At 44.2% G+C, this 16212-nt stretch overlaps 1 protein-coding gene across 6 annotated transcripts in view; it reads left to right on the top strand.

Moving 5' to 3' along the window:
• The first annotated feature begins 229 nt into the window (after nt 1-229).
• TBXT (T-box transcription factor T) overlaps nt 230-16212 on the top strand; it is a 34545-nt gene continuing 18562 nt past the window's right edge. Inside the window, exons 1-8 of one of the 6 annotated variants that reach the window (XM_061378564.1) lie at nt 230-604; nt 733-997; nt 1504-1638; nt 2331-2392; nt 2481-2546; nt 3885-4054; nt 5629-5761; nt 7253-8157. In XM_061378564.1, the coding sequence (XP_061234548.1) occupies nt 399-604; nt 733-997; nt 1504-1638; nt 2331-2392; nt 2481-2546; nt 3885-4054; nt 5629-5761; nt 7253-7520 (1305 nt within the window). In that variant the 5' untranslated portion in view covers nt 230-398 and the 3' untranslated portion in view covers nt 7521-8157. Of the gene's footprint in view, nt 605-732; nt 998-1503; nt 1639-2330; nt 2393-2480; nt 2547-3877; nt 4055-5628; nt 5776-7252; nt 8158-16212 lie in introns of those variants that run through there. The other 5 variants (XR_009729272.1, XM_061378563.1, XM_061378565.1 and 2 more) reach the window with 5 other exon arrangements.

Genomic DNA, 16212 nt, shown 5'->3' with positions numbered 1-16212 from the left:
TCCTCCGCGGCTGCCGGAGCCCAGGCCCGGCGGCTTTGATAGAGGTGCAAACATTTGGGGGCAGATTTACATAAAATAGCCGCGTTTAATCCCGCGGGCTGCAATTAACATCACAGGCTTCCCCGGGCACCGTTGTGATATGGCCGCGGGCAGCCAATCGCAAAGGCCGGCCGAAGGGATCAAAGCGGCCGTTCGCCAATCAGCGGGCCCCCCCCGCCGGCACGGTGATGTCACCGGGTGATGTTTACGACGGGGTATAACAGCGGCCCCTTCGCTGCTCCCGCTCGCTGGGGCCGCGGAGGTCAAGTGGAGTCAGCCCCGGCCCCGGCCCCGCCGCCGCCGCTGCTCGGGGCTCAGCCAGGGAGCCTGCCCCGCTGGGCTGGCGGGCGTGGGCCGGGATGAGCTCCCCCGGGACGGAAGGTGCGGGCAAGGCCCCACAGTACCGCGTGGATCACTTGCTGAGCGCCGTGGAGAGCGAGCTGCAGGCGGGCAGCGAGAAGGGCGACCCCACGGAGCGGGAGCTGCGGGTCACTCTGGAGGACAACGACCTGTGGCTGCGCTTCAAGGAGCTCACCAACGAGATGATCGTCACCAAGAACGGCAGGTAGGGCAGCCGCGGCACCGAGCCATCCGCAGGGTTTGGGTGCGGGTGTGTGTGTACCCCGGCGCCGGGGCAGAGAGAAGGGGGGTGCTGTCCCCCGCCGTGCCTCGCGCCTCCGTGTCGCCCCGCAGGAGGATGTTCCCGGTGCTGAAGGTGAGCGTGTCGGGGCTGGACCCCAACGCCATGTATTCCTTCCTGCTGGACTTCGTGGCGGCCGACGGGCACCGCTGGAAGTATGTGAATGGGGAGTGGGTGCCGGGCGGGAAGCCGGAGCCGCAGGCACCCAGCTGTGTGTACATTCACCCCGACTCGCCCAACTTCGGCGCCCACTGGATGAAGGCGCCCGTCTCCTTCAGTAAAGTCAAACTCACCAACAAGCTCAATGGCGGCGGGCAGGTAAGGATCCTCTCAGAGCGGCTGAACTAGCCCGGCCCGAGCCTGGCATGACCCTAAGGGGCGGCGGAGTCCTGCCGAGCCACTGCTCCCGCCCTCCTTGGTGCTCGTTTTTATACCGCTGCTACCAAGCACGTGTTCTTTCCGCCGAGGATGGGTGCCTTCGGGGTTTGACTTTCTGTTACGTCTTTCCACTTTGAATAGTTGTTAATGTCACCGGAGTGTCAGACGCAACTTTCTGGCTATGTGCAACCAACGTGTTTGTGTCTATGCAGGCTGCCTGTCAAGTAATAGGGATGAGGATAATTAGGCACAAACTTGGAATGTCTGACAGCAGTGTTCCCTTCCTTTTCTTACAGCTTCGTTCTTAGGATTTATTCCTACCTGTTGCTTCTCTCCTCCACTGGAAAGACAGATCATTAAACAGTTTAAGCCCTGATTGCTATCTGTGCTTACTGCATCTACCGCCGCTCTGTCACCTTTTACGCGTTCTATCCCTTTGCGCACAGATCATGTTGAACTCTCTGCACAAGTATGAGCCCAGGATCCACATAGTGCGAGTGGGTGGCCCGCAGCGGATGATCACCAGCCATTCCTTCCCAGAGACTCAGTTTATAGCCGTGACGGCCTACCAGAACGAGGAGGTAAGCACAGCAGGGAAGAGAGGATGCAAGTACCAGGGGGTTTCAAGTGACAAAGTGTATGTTACAGAGCAAAAAATAAATGGCTCGTTTTGCATTCTTCTCTGTTTCTTCTGTGCTTTGTTTGAAGCTAAATATAAGAACTGCAGTTAATATATGTAAAAACCCTGTGACTATACCATAGCACATAGTTCTGATCACTGTTTGTCTTAATGTGTACTGCAAATTCATTGCAGAAGAATAATCCTTAAGAGATTCTATGGGCCAAACAGATATGGCAGCAAACTCAGTCATCACTTTCAGCTACACAGTGAAATAACTGGATGTGTCATTTTCAGAATTGGCCTTTCTCTCTTAGCCAAAATGCACATCTATGTTTAATAAATCTCTCAACTACCAGTTAGTTTTTATAACTCTTTAGTGCACTGCCTTTTTTAGCTGTTTCCTTAGCTGACCAATAAAAACAGGCAATTCAGTCTCTTAGAATTTGGCAGAGGGATTAATTAACTCTCTGCTAATAGTTCGGACCTTAGAGGCTGTTTAATTGATGTTCATAGGTTGCTATTATGGGCCTCATCTTATTGAAAAGTCTGGGATTGCACTAACTTCAGTGGATGGTCCTAACTCAGATCTTAATATCTGTATGATAATGAATGGTGATACTTGCAAATGAAGATGTTTGTTGTTGTTTTTAGATAACGGCTTTAAAAATTAAATACAATCCGTTTGCAAAGGCATTTCTTGACGCAAAGGAAAGGTGAGAGCTCTTAATTCTAAAGACTGGATTTTTCACATAGATTTGTAAAAGCATATTCCAAACTAAAACAAGATGGTTTCTTTTCTAGAAGTGATCACAAAGACATGATGGAGGAAGTGGGAGACAACCAGCAGTCCGGGTATTCGCAGTGTATGTTTCCCTTCATTCTTCCTCATGAGCGTAACTTTAATTTCTTCCATCTCATCTGTTAAACAAAACTCTGGGAGGTGTTTTGCTGTCTGGCTTGTTAGTTTGTAGCCAGAATAATATTCCTAATCCTTATGATTATGGTTCATGCAGGTTTATGATTGCATAAACATCACAATCTATGTTTGCGTGGTGTTAAGACTTCTGTATTACATTCCTTTCATAAAAGCTTGCAGTTACCTACATGTCTAAAAAGACAGCTGCCTCTGTATGCGACAAGAATATTCATATAGATATGAAGACAAAAGTTTATTTCCAAGTACAGCAGAAAATCGTTCAAATAGTACTTATGTTTTAAGTACTTTAAGAAAATAAGTGGCATTTGCTTAAAATACTTTGTTTTCAGATGGATATGAAGGATTAGTGTTTTCATGATTTCTGTTTTAACAGTTTATTGCAAAAATGTTTGCAGCCTATAAAGGGGGGAATTTGAATTGCAGTAGGAATTATTTTGTTTCAGTGAAAATACTTCAGTTTTAAGAGTTCTTCTTAGCATCTTGAGAAACCTCAGAGCTTAGCTATAGAGAACCCCACAGAGCAATTTAAAACTGAAAATTACGCTAACAATTACTGAGCACATACTACCTATGTAAGGGAGAGTTTAATAATTTCAATGTTTCCTTGCTGTGATTGTAATCAAACTAGTAGTTTAAAAAAACATGTTACTTTGCCACAGGGCATTTTCTAAGCTGTTGTCTAATTTTCCTCCGTAAGATCATGTAAGAAACTTGTAAATATCCAGTTTTCAGGCATGTTGAAACTGTTACTTTTCCTGAATGCACATTTCCTCACTGATTAATTATTTTCTCGTATGAGGAAATGCTGAGAGAGTTGGGGTTGTTCAGCCTGGAGAAGAGAAGACTCTGGGGAGAGTTAAAAGGGCCTGTAAAAAAGATGGGGAGAGACTTTTTAGCAGGGCCTGTTGCAAACAGGATGAGAGGTGATGGTCTTAACCTAGAAGAGGGGAGATTCAGGTTGGATGTGAGGAAATAGTTCTTTACAATGAGGGTGGTGAAACACTGGCACACGTTGCCCAGAAAGGTGGTAAATGCACCATCCTGGACATATTCAGGAGCAGGCTGGATGTGATTCTGGGCAGCCTGATCTAGTTGAAGATGTGGCAGCTCCTTGCAGGGAGTTTGGACTAGATGACCTTTAGGGGTCCCTTCCAACCCAAACTATTCAATGATTCTGTGAATTATTTATCTCATTGCTGTGATTCTTTCCCCACCTGGCTGCATTACATCCCCATCTTACAAACCTTTTGCTTCCCCACAGTGGGTAGTTGGCTTATTCCTGGGACTGGGGCTCTGTGCCCACCTGCCAATCCTCACCCTCAGTTTGGAGCCCCCCTGTCGCTCTCCCCTGCTCACAGCTGTGAAAGGTACTCATCGCTGAGGAACCACCGTCCTGCCCCCTACCCCAACCCCTACACCCATAGAAACAACTCGCCAAGTAAGTCTAATGTTGCAGCTCTGTAAAGAGGAGGGATGTGAGCTTTGAGCAGTGGGTGTCTTAAGCCATGCCACAGAAACTGAGGTTGCTATCTGGCTCAGTTTGTGCAATGGACTTGGGGCCAGCATTGCAAAGAAATAGGGATGATGAGTACATGTCCCCTGTCTCTTTATGGCGGAAAAACTGTGGGTGTGTAGAACTGTTTCATGCTAATTAGTGATTTGTGCTGGTGTTATCTTGTGCTTTTGAACTCCTAGGAGCAGTGAGCTTAAGCTTACTTTGCCTATTTTTTATTTAAGTTTGAAAGCAAGTATACTAATCATTATTAAAGGTAATATAACAATGAAATGAAGTGTATGTCTGGTTCTGTCAGACTCATTTACTAGTAACACATAATAAATGAGTGCCTGGTTCTGTCAGTTTTACTTGCCGATTGCTGTAGTTAACATCAGTGCGTTAAGGCTGCACTCAGTGAATGTCAAAAATGGATATGCAGAAACAATATGGAGCTGAGTAAACTGCAGAGCTATTTAAAAGTTGTGCTCAGGTACAGCCAAATAGCTTAATGGCTTAGCCATTAAGGGAGGGGAGATTTTTAAGAGTGAGTTTGGTTTTTTTTCTCTTTTCATTCTTTCTTTCTTATGGTAAAGGTCTGTAATCAGTTTTGTCCTTCAGTTGTATGGATATTGGAGGGGCCCATTTAAAAAAATTAGTTAATATTTTGACCTGTGAAGTAATATGCAGGGCTCCAGATGCAGGCTGACCAGTCCCCTGGGCAGCTTTGTAGTTAATTTTAAAGTGAAAAACTAGCTTTCTGTGGAATTTTCTTGCACCTTGGAAATTGTGAGTTCTGGGACTTGAAACAGAATAAAAGAACAAAACACCTCTGGTGTTCCTTCTTGTTCACTGGTCCTCAGCAAGGAACTTCTTCTCCTTCCTTAAGCCAGCTGCCACAGCAACTTCTTTCTCACTTTTATAGGATTCCCTTTATAGCTTCCTAGCACCTCTACCACATTGGGCAGCTGGTTTTGGTCACAAGCTGAGTAGTTTAAGCCACAGTCCGATCACTCCCGATGGTGCTTAAGGCAAACTCCAGAGCCTGTGATGGCATGCTCAGCTCAAAAGTGGGATGTGTGATCCAGGGATATGCTTGTTATCCAGGGCTGCCAGGCTGTTACTGCCAGTGTAGATGATGGAGATAAAGAAGATGCCCTGGAAGAGTAACTGGGACAATGCAAGTAGGGAGCCTGCCTCTTCCCACTGACCAAAGAAGGAATGATGAATTAGCAGGTGGTTTGAAGACAACTTTTTGCCATAGATTCTTCGTAGAAGTAATGCTTTGCAAGTCGAGCAAAATAACACATCAGCAGGGGCAATACCAGTGAGTGTGTAAGCTTGACGCAACTGGTGACTGACATAACTTTTCTCTCAGTGTATGTGTGTGTGTAACTTTGGGTTTTGTTTTGCAAGGCAGCAATGGGGGAGCGTGATTTAAAGCTATACATGACCTTTGAATACAAGGTCATTATTTGTTCTGATTCTAGTGTGTTTAAATGCTTGCTTATTTTTCTCAGCATCCTATGCCGATAACTCCTCTGCCTGCCTTTCCATGCTGCAGTCCCATGACAACTGGTCTTCTTTAGGAGTTCCCACACACACGACAATGCTGCCCATGAGTCACAGCACTGGCACTGCCACCAGCTCCAGGTAGGAATCCAACCCTCAGCAGCCCTCAGATTGGTGTATTGGCACTCTGTAGGAAGAGAAGGCTGAAAAAGGAGATAGTCACCAGCAAATTAGAAATCCTTATGGCCATGTGTGTGTGTGAATCATTAGCTACCTGGGGGGCACTGAAAAAGACCATTCACAAGGAAAACAGATTGAAGAAACAGATAATTCTTATTTTTGTATTTTAGTTTTGGAAATGTAGACACTTGTGACAGCAATATTTGGTAAATTAAGGATTATGAATCACTTAGACAAATATCTGTTGGATTTGAGGGTGTTCTTTTAGGTTACATCTCTTTTAAGCAAAAGGCTGTTGAAGTTTAATTTTGACCTGTTTCATTTTAGGCAGTCACTGCTTTTCCAGCCATCTCCACAAGCTCTTGTGTTACAAATGAACGGGCAGTGAACTGTAGTGTGGAAGAAGGAGTAGACAGTTGGGGCAGTAGATCTTTATGTAATGATTGCCACACAAACTAGCATAGTATGGGATTATTCACATGGTGAAAGCCCTTGCCACTTTGTGATCTTTTCTCCTCTTTGTAATTGTCTTAAACTTTTGTATCCTTTAGCAGAGATTTAGCTTACAGACAGTCCTTTGGAGCTAAATTGGAAAATGCAAAGAGACACAGATAAGGTGGTAAAATCTTTGATATTAACCACAGAGGGCTGAGGTTTGGGCATCTTTCTCAGCAATTCAGACTGCTTGTGGAAAGCATTTTTATTTAACCATGCACATGGCATTTAGCTGTGAATCACAGTATGTACTACTTACACCTGGTATAAGGTAACGGTATTACTGATCATAATTTTTACTCCTAGATATATGTTAATCAAGTAAACAGGTCCTTCTAGCACTTCTTTCTGTGTCTGACTGCCAGAATACACATTTGGAAAGTTGCAAAGTCCACTGGGTTTTAGTTACTGACTGAGTAAAACAGCAGATCTTGAACTGTGGGACCCCAGGGAAGGCATTTCTGCCACCCCTTGTGCTAAACCCCTATCTGTAAAGTAAAAATAATATATATCTTTCTTGTTAAATTGCTTGGGATCAATAGGTAGAAAGTGGTGTGTAGTATTACATGGCAGCACAGAACTTTTTCTCACAGTTTCTTTTGCATCACCTTGTTTCTTTTAATTTATGTGTTTATATGTATGTGTGTATGTATAGACATACTTAGAGGACGGAGTAGAGGCTGTAGTGTCTTGCCAAGGACTTTTTTTTTCCTTCCAAGCTGCCCTTTTCTGTAGTATCCATGCAATCTGCAGCCGTCAGCCTGGCTCTTCCCCTTTTAACATGAGATGATCAAAAAAGAGGGCTGAGTTGCTGTCTGGAGGCATCAATCCCTCTCTGACTGCAGAGGTATCCAAGGGCTCTGACAGACTCACGGCAATGAATTCAAACCTGCCTGTCTTCCAGCAGGCATCGGAGACACTAACAACTTGTTTTATTTACCACTTTCCCTCTTGCAGTCAGTATCCCAACCTATGGTCTGTGAGTAACAGCACCATCACGCCGGTGTCTCAGTCAAGTGGGATGTCCAATGGCCTGAGCTCCCAGTTCCTACGTGGCTCTCCAGCACACTACACTGCCCTCCCTCACCCCGTCACTGCTGCCTCCTCTGCCTCCCCACTGTACGACGGCGGGGCACCCTCCGACCTGCCTGATGGCCAGTATGATGCCTCAGCACATGCCAGGCTGGCATCCACGTGGACACCTGTCACCCCCCCTTCCATGTAAACCCAGGCTTATTCCTATAACACAGACTTTTTAGCTACTGAGTTACTTTAAATGTTTAATCCTCAAGGAAGAGAAACAAGAAGCATGAAGAGTAAATTACAAAGCATCTGCACTGCTTTGCATAGAGCATCTACATAATACCTCTTATAGTGAACAGTGCCTCATTGACTTCATATAGAGTTTACAAACCTGGTGAGCGTGCAATTCTGAGAGCAGATTCACTGCTTTTAATCCTTTTACTTCTTTTTTGTTTTGTTTTGTTTTTAATTTTAACTTTGATAGACCTAAGTTTTAAGATTTTAACTTAGATTCCAAATTTCTCAGTGTTCTGATAACTTCTTGACCTGAAGTTTGGCGTTGTTCTTGAGTCAAGTTACTCCTGTTTTCCAGTTAAAGTTTTTAATGGCAAATTTAGCTATAGGCATGAGAAGACTTTCATTAACTCGAAGCATTCTGAAATATGCACAAATGTAGCTGATGAGTGAAGTTTTTGGAAAATCATGTGCACTAACACGTATTTGCTTTACAAATACGTGGCATTCTCAACTGTATGCTTATTTCCTTGCTGCTGAATTAACGTTGAGACAATCTGCAAGAACTATTCTTACTAATAAATGCAGTAGTAGAATTTGGCCTACATTGTTTTACACAAAAGACTACTTTTAGAGATATGTTGTGCTGTTTGATCGCATAGACTTCAAATATATGATTTTAGCTAAACATTTAATTTCAAACAGCCAGTGTCTAATTAGGAGCCCTATCCTAAACCTTTTTTAGCCACTGAAAAAACATCACTCTTTTTATGGTCTCTGGCTCAGGCCTTAGGGGAGGGAATTCAACACCTGAAGAATCATTCTAATTTATTTTATTTCAGTGTTGTACCCTGTTGATCTATATTTATTATTTGGTAAGTTACAGCCTTAATTTCTACATGGTAAAATATGTAAATAAACCCTCAACCTATGCTGTACTCCTTTAAGACAATCACATGTGGGATATGTCACCCAATGGCACACTGAACAGCACAGGTATAAGTAGTTAACTTATTATAAGAGGGAAATCTGTAGTTACTAATAATCTGTGGGGAAGTGCAGATATACTAAGCTTTAAAAAACACTGACTTCTTGGGTTGCTGGAAAAAATCACATCTTGATAAAATACTTCTTTCAAGACTTATTAAGTAATATGACCTAAATTTCTAATGCAGGCTAACCCAAAACATTGGCTCAAAGTGTGCCTTTGGACATGACTGTTTGTCCCACTGACTCTAGCAAGTACATATCCTGAGGAAAGCGAACTGTTTTGCATAAGCCATAATAAATAATTTTTCTAATGAAGTGCCTAATACAGGAAAGCAAATTTCTATATCAGGGAATTCCTTGAATGGCTCATTGACATGTGCTCATGTGCTACAGTGGCAGCTTTAAGATGAAAAAGCAAGTATTTGCCACCATTTTGGTGTCTTTGGCACCCTATGGGCAGGTCCCTGCACCTAGAAAGACTCTGGCAGGGGTTTCTCCCCACAGAAGGATTTGAGTGCAACTGCAGGCTGGGGTCTCCTGGAGGCATTCCAGCAGGGGACAGCACAGGAGGCAGATGGCTGCACCACCATGTTCTCTGTCAATATGTAAATACTGATCTAAGCGTTCCTATTTTATTGTGAAGCTAAATGTGTAAATGATGTAAGTGCATTATTACACAGACTATTGTGTAGAAATTAGTGACATGTTTCATTGTGAGTTGTTTCTGTTTTTTATTTGTATTTTGGAAGTATAATTTAAATTAAAAAAAGAAAAAAAAAAGAGTAAAGATTCTTAAGTGAACCCAGTACTCAGTTCTCAGTTCGTGGGGGTGGTGGGAAAGGTGAAACAAACGCACATCAGATGGTATGTTGACCTTCCATGGAGAGGTTTCACAAATGGTTCCTGCTGCTCAGCATCTTCTGGCTATGGGCAAAGGGTGAGAGAGTCCTTCATAACCAAATTAATGATTGTTTATCATGAAGAACTTGGAGATCTCTTCAAATGCTACGTTCTCCTCATCTGCTTCTCCACCTCTTATTCCCCCCCCCCCATTCCAACCTTAACCATTCTATGATTCTACGTTCCTTTGCATGGCCCCTAGCAGGCAGCCCATGAGGAACTGTCTGCTCCAAAGAGGCTTGCATGGAGGACAGCCCACAGCTGATGCCCAACACAGAAGTCAGCAGTTTCTCAAGTTCTTACAGAGCTGGTAGTGAGGAAATGATTGTCATGTGCATGTGAATAGAAACAGCTGGGGCTATTTATTAAATTACAAGATTTAACTGGGGCTTGGTGCACTGATCTGAGCGCAGCTGGATCCTTGTGGCTGTGAAGTGGAGGAGCTTGGTCTTTGTTTCCTGCCAGAGCTTTATATATGGCCTTGGAGGCCTCTGTGACACTGTTTTAATGTGCACTTAATGCTGACAGGAGCTTTCCAATGCCTGGAACCGCATGTGATGCTAACCTGGGAGCTAAATTCTAGGTCCTGAAAGAGTTCAGCTCTTAGAGTGAGAGAACTGAACTCACCTCACCTCTGCCTAGTGAGCAACCCTGGCCATGTCACATGAGTAACTTCTCTGCTGGTCAATACTTGTATACTTGAGCCAAAACCAGAGAACCATTAAAATAATCACCTTGAAAGGATTTCTGAGCCAGAAGAATAAGCACACACAAAAGGCCTTTATAGGGGCAGCATTGTATGCCTCCAGGCAGCAAAATGCTGCTGTCAGATGGATCTTACCTGTTTTTTTTTGGTGTGGGTTGTTTTCCCTACCATGCTTTCAAATTAAAGAAACCAAAACCTTTCATACCATTGAATGCAAGCTGCATACTGCTTTAAAGGAGACTGAGCATTTCAGCATGTTATATTTTCACACCTGCTCTGCCACCATCTTCTTCCTGAACTGTGCTTTTTCTTACTTGGTCTGTGTGGCCAAGCAGCCATCAAAGGCACCTCAGACTCACAAATACCATATCAGGATTGTCTCTGCTGGAGGAGCTGGGCAGTTAGAACCAGATCATTACAAATAACCCAAGCCAGCGTGAAACCCACATGGACTTTGTGTGACTCACTTGGAGAGGCTTTTTTCACCCGTGGGTTCATGGAGCAGCACTGTGCTGTGCTCCCACTGCTTCTGCCCACTGGTGCCACCCCTGGGGCTGATGGCAGAGGTGAGGTGGAAACACAAATGTACCCGATGTTTCCACATGCTGAGAAAGGCTGGTGTGAGACAGCTCACCTCACCCAGCCCATTGGCAAGCTCTGCACCAGCTCAGCCACATCTTTTCCCCACTGCTATGACCATGCAGCATGCACCCCTCAAACACTGCAGACAGCTCTGAGGCTGGGAGAAGAGCTAAGCTATCAGCACTTTTAGGAAACCTATATTGTTTACCATCTCAGCACGTTAATGTTTTTTTCCTTTCTTCATTTTTCTTTGGGTAACAAATAGTTGCCATCTGCAGAGATATCTGTAGAGCCCTCAACCTTATTGTCTTGCTCTGTTTACAAGAGCCATGTGAATACTCAGTCCCACGCAGGAGTAAAACGTGAGACTAGGTAATCCCACACTTGCCTCCAGGTGGACCCTTCCCCACAGATGTCAATGAGAGTTGTGAGTTAAGTAGGTAATACACATTAAGCTACTGCATTACTGTCCAAGCAGTAAATGTAATTAAATTTGAAAATTTAATTTTTAAAAGTAAATAAAAATTAAAAATAACTGAAATAAACAGTAAAAATTTATAAAAACACATATTCTTAGGCAGGGGTAAGGAAGACAATCAGCAGGAGCACACATAGTTTTTAAATCTCATGCAGACCCATTCCAGTGTCTGCACGTGATTTAAATCCAGAGGCTTAGACCCATGGAAAAAATAATTTCCTCTGTCTTTAGCTGCTTTTGGTTTTCTGTGGCTGTGCAAACTGATACAAATAAAACAGGGAAACCAGTCTGAGTGGTACATGATACAGTTCCAGTATTTTTCATAGTGCCTAATATGCCTTCAAATCTAACAACATAACAATTCCTTGAGAAGATGTTAGTAGACCCAAACCCCTGTTCTACCACTGCACATACCTCTGTGATATCAAGCACCTGGGCACTGTGGGCTTTAAAGGCCAAGGTTATACAAGTGGCTAGAGTTTGCTGGGCAAGTGGCTGCAGGTTTTTTCTTGCCTTTTCAGCTCCCTATCTTCCTGCACTACAAAAGTAGGCTACCGTTTCTTGATGCTAGTAAACTAATTAACTGCTTCAGTCAGTCCATCAATGCCAATAATTCTTCTGTGATTTGCAATTACCAGACTTACACCACATAGAGTTGGAAGGGGCCTTCTGAATCCAGTTCCTTAATTATAGACAATCTCTTCACTGAGGCCTTTTAAGAGCACACCAGGGTTTGTCTCAAAAACAGCTGGTGAGATTTTGCGGAGGTTTTTGTGTGACTGTGGCTGTTTATTTTGTTGGGAGACTGTTGCAGTCCCCTTGCTTCTCAGTGCTTAGGAGCTATCTTTTTAATTGCCAGCTGAAATTTAGCTATAATCATCCTGCAACTATCTGTTCTTGAGCCAAAACCATTCCCAGCTTAAATAGTAGTTCTCTTTTTGTAGTGTTTAAGCTAATATGTATTGTTAGGTGGTGATTTCTCTGTCTCTCTTTTGACAGATTATTGTCCTGGGTTTAGCAGTAGCAGTCATTTTTCTCCTTCTTGGTAGCTGGTGCAGTGCTGTGTTTTGACTTTCGGCCTGGGAGCAGAGCTGATAAAAATGATGTTTTGGTTTGGCCAAGGACTTTGTGAGCCCCATGCTGTGCCAGGGAGGAGGGAAGCTGGGAGGAAGCAGAGACAGGACACCTGACCCAAGCTGACCAAAGAGGTATTCCATACCACAGCATGTCATGCCCAGGAGGTAACTGGGAGTTACCAGGAAGGGCTGGGACTGCAGGGTTGGAGGAGGTATCAGTCGGTGCTTGGTCGGGCTGGGGGGGGGAAGTTATCGGTCACCTGGTGATGAGGTCTTGTATTCTCTTCCCTTGTTATTTCCTTTATCATTACTATTATTGATGGTAGCAGTAGTGATTTGTGTTATACCTTAGTTACTAAACTGTTCTTATCTCAACCCGTGGGAGTTGCATTCTTTCTGATTCTCCTCTCCGTCCCTCTGGGAATAGGGGGAGGGCAAGAAGGGGGGGGAGTGGGTGAAAAGCTGTCTGTCTGGGGTTAAACCACGACAATTATTAAAACTCAGTCTTCTCTTAGGTAGCTTTCCCTCTCCTGCTGGTCCTCTGTGCCTGCATGGCTCAATGAAAGAGGGAGCATGACTCTATGTGGTATAATGCAGGGGCTTATAGGAAAGCCTATGCAATGGCATGCTGCTTCCCCATCTGTACTGAAACTAGCCATTTTCATAACTTTGAAAATCACATTTTCATTATCTAGAATTATATCAGTGATTGACTGGTCATGATGATCTAAGTCCTTTTTTCACTACTTTTTGCTGATGAAGAACCATCTTTTGGCAGAAGGATTTACAACTAGTGTCTTGACTGTGGTTTTGTCCTTGTCTCAGTCAGCTTTATTCTATTTCCATTGCTCCCCAGTTGTCTAGTTTGTCCTTTGAGGTATCTCTATTTTGCTTTGCATTAATGACATCTCTCAGCCTCACATGTCCAGCAGTTTTTGTCAATGATCTTTTAAGTTCTGGACTAAATCATTAATGAAAGTGCTAAATTGAGACTTGTCCAAATCCTCTGCTAGCAGTCTTTCTCTAACCTGACCCTTTCCAATAGCTATGCCCTTAGCATGCCTATAGACTTGCTCTTTTCCATTTGTGATTTTAGAGGATGGTCTCAGTCCTGTGCAGACTGGGACAGCATCTGCCCTGGTCACAGTCACTTGTAAGGGCCAGATCTAGCAGGGAGAAATGGTGCTGTGAGAGAAATGCATTTCTATAAGGGCCCGAATAAAGTTCTGTGGACTGTCCTTGGCCCTGTTGGTGGCACATAAGGTCATAGAGGAGCTGCAACATCTTAATGCTCCAACTGAATCCAGATAACAGTAAACCAACAAACCACACAGCTTCCACTTCCATCCCTATCCTTCATTATCCTTTCTTTTAAACTGTGGAGGGAAGCCATTTGTTCTGGAAGATGAATCTCCCAAAATCTGTCACATGTGAATGCATCTCTGCAAGTCCTGTCCTTGCTCAAGCAGCTTCATTCTCCCACCTCATGAAACACACCTCAGACATTTGCTGTTTGCTAAATGTGCAACACCAGGCCTCAGCTGAGGAATAAACATTTGCTGCTGGGTTGGGCTTTCAAGTCCCCAAGTTCTGGAACATAAATGAAGCATTTATTCCCCAAGCTCAAGTTCTCTCATCTGCTTGAGCCTTGTTTGCATTTTAGGGGTGATCATTCCCAAGCCTTACATCCCATTAGATTTTCTGCCTTTGCCTCTGCATTATAGCTCCTCCTCAGTGAGAACAGAAGCAAGTTAATGCATGCTTCTGAAAAGAAACCCTGTATTATCGTTAATTTCCATCATACTCTAATGGCACAGCAACCCGACTTCTCTCCGTGCTCGGGGCTGTGGGCTTCTCTGGTCCTTACCCTTGGTGGAGGCTAAAGCAAGATGAAGTGTGTCAGGTTTGCAGCACTTGTGCTCTCTGAATATTGCTAAACAACTTCTCCTTGGAGTGTCATTTAAGGCCCAAGTTATGTAGGTCAGTATGGGGAGAGTTACGTGGTTTACACTGGAAAAAAACCCACTTGCCAAACAGGGAAAAGCCTGGAGCAGCCTAAGAGGACACTCAGAAAAGAAACCAGGACATTCAGCAGCTCATGAGCAAGATCTGCCCATTTGTTCATATTTGTAATCTAGAATCCCTTACTATTTATACAGGGACTAGTGTGCAAGCTGGACAACTCATGATCATTATGAAAGATGCAGAAACCAAGTCCCTCAGTGCTGGCCTGCCTGGTGGGAAGGCAGCAGAGCAGGCAGGTGAAGCTAATTTGGGTGGGCATAGCTGGAGTTCTGGAGTAGGAGGAGCCAGCTGATGGTGGGAGGATAATTCACCAGTGGGGGAGAGAGAACTGCTGATATATTTGGGGTGTGTAGGATACTGGTGTGTTTGGCTTTTATCTCTGAAACAGGTAGTCTGGAGCTTGCAGGTAGGCATTGGGGGACTCCTGTGCTGGGGTTATGTTGTGGGACTGATGGTGGCTGAGTAATGAACTGCTGTGGGCTGGTGAGATCTTTTTCATTATATCCTCCTTGACATGCACTCCTGTGGTGGGATGGCTAGGAGAGTCTTAGTTTGGTCCTGGGGGTTGACTTGTGGCTTAGCCTCTAGAATGTCAATCTGCTGCAGTGTGGTATTGATGCTGTGTACCTAAACTAATGACTGTTTCTGCTGAGAAACTTGTGGGCTGTAAAAGTATAAGACTTCATGAGTGTTGCTGCAGGAATGTCTTGCTTCTGAGGTGGAGAAACTTCTTATTCTTCTGCCTTTTGTGGTGACAAGGAGGCAGTGGTGAGACTGGCTGCTGCTTGACCTGGCAGTACAGGGGAGTAAGGAATCCTAGTGAAAGGGAGCTGGCTGGTAGTTGGGACCTATAGGCTCTGCTTGCTGTTTAAAAGACAAACTTGTCTTGGGGTTAGAAAATTCTGATTCCACCCCGAACAGGAGGTTTATCCAAGGGAAGTTGAAGCTGGCTGGTGGTTTGTCTTGACTTTATGAGTTTTGTCTTATTTTGGATTCAAGGTGTCTGCCAGTAAGTTACCCTGTGCTGTTGCTGGCACTGTTTTCCACAAAGATTTGGTTTGTTGAGTTGGGTTCTGGGCACTGCACTGAGCGTGGGCACTTAATTCCTCGCATGTTTTGCCATCCTCCACCTTAATGCAACATTAGTAATAGTAATTGTGAAACTTCAATAATTCTGAGAACTTCCCACATGAAAACTTGTTTCAATACAGTAGAAGTAGTGTCCCCTGCTGTGTTGTCTGCCTGAATTTATGCCTAAATATGTATGGACTATGTGAGATGCAGTTGTAACACTTGCAACCCAGGATAACTATGTGTTTTGGCTGCTCTTTCTTACTAATATATGGATGGCTCATATGAGTTTCCATTGTCTGCCACTTGTTTGCCCAGATATACATTGACTGTAGTGGGTGGGAGGGAAAGGACAGAAATTTCCACTCACCCTAGCAGTGGGATTTTGCATTTCCTGTACTTAACTTTGTCTCTACAAAATGAAATGTAGTCTTACCATAAGGGTGAGTGGAAACTTCTGGCTTCTGCTGGTTCCCGGTTCAGACATATGCAAGCTCTCAAGAAACCCAACCAAAAAACCACTGCAAAATAGTCATGGGCTGGATGCACACTTTTCTTATGTCCTTGGCAGCCAGGAAAAGTCACCACCATTTTGGTGGTGTTTCAGCTGCTGTGTTGCTGCTGCCAGGATGCTTGCAGGGCTGGAGCTTTCGAGCAGACGAAAGTGGAAAACCAGGGGTAGGGCAAGACATACAGATGGAAGGGGGAGTGCTCGGTCAGGGAACTTGAGAAAATGAGTCCTGAAACTTTTTGTTATCTTTTATTTGAAGGTGTTTTTTGTGTCTCCAAGCGGATTATTTGTAGTGACTGTAGTGATTTCTCCTACAGTCCA

Source organism: Neopsephotus bourkii, unplaced genomic scaffold, assembly GCF_033783945.1.
Source record: "Neopsephotus bourkii isolate Nb327-2 ecotype Australia unplaced genomic scaffold, CSIRO-AGI_Nbou_v1 NB_1767, whole genome shotgun sequence".
NCBI lineage: Eukaryota > Metazoa > Chordata > Aves > Psittaciformes > Psittacidae > Neopsephotus > Neopsephotus bourkii.
Note: the sequence above shows the minus strand (reverse complement) of the source record. Positions and strands in the feature narration are given on the sequence as shown.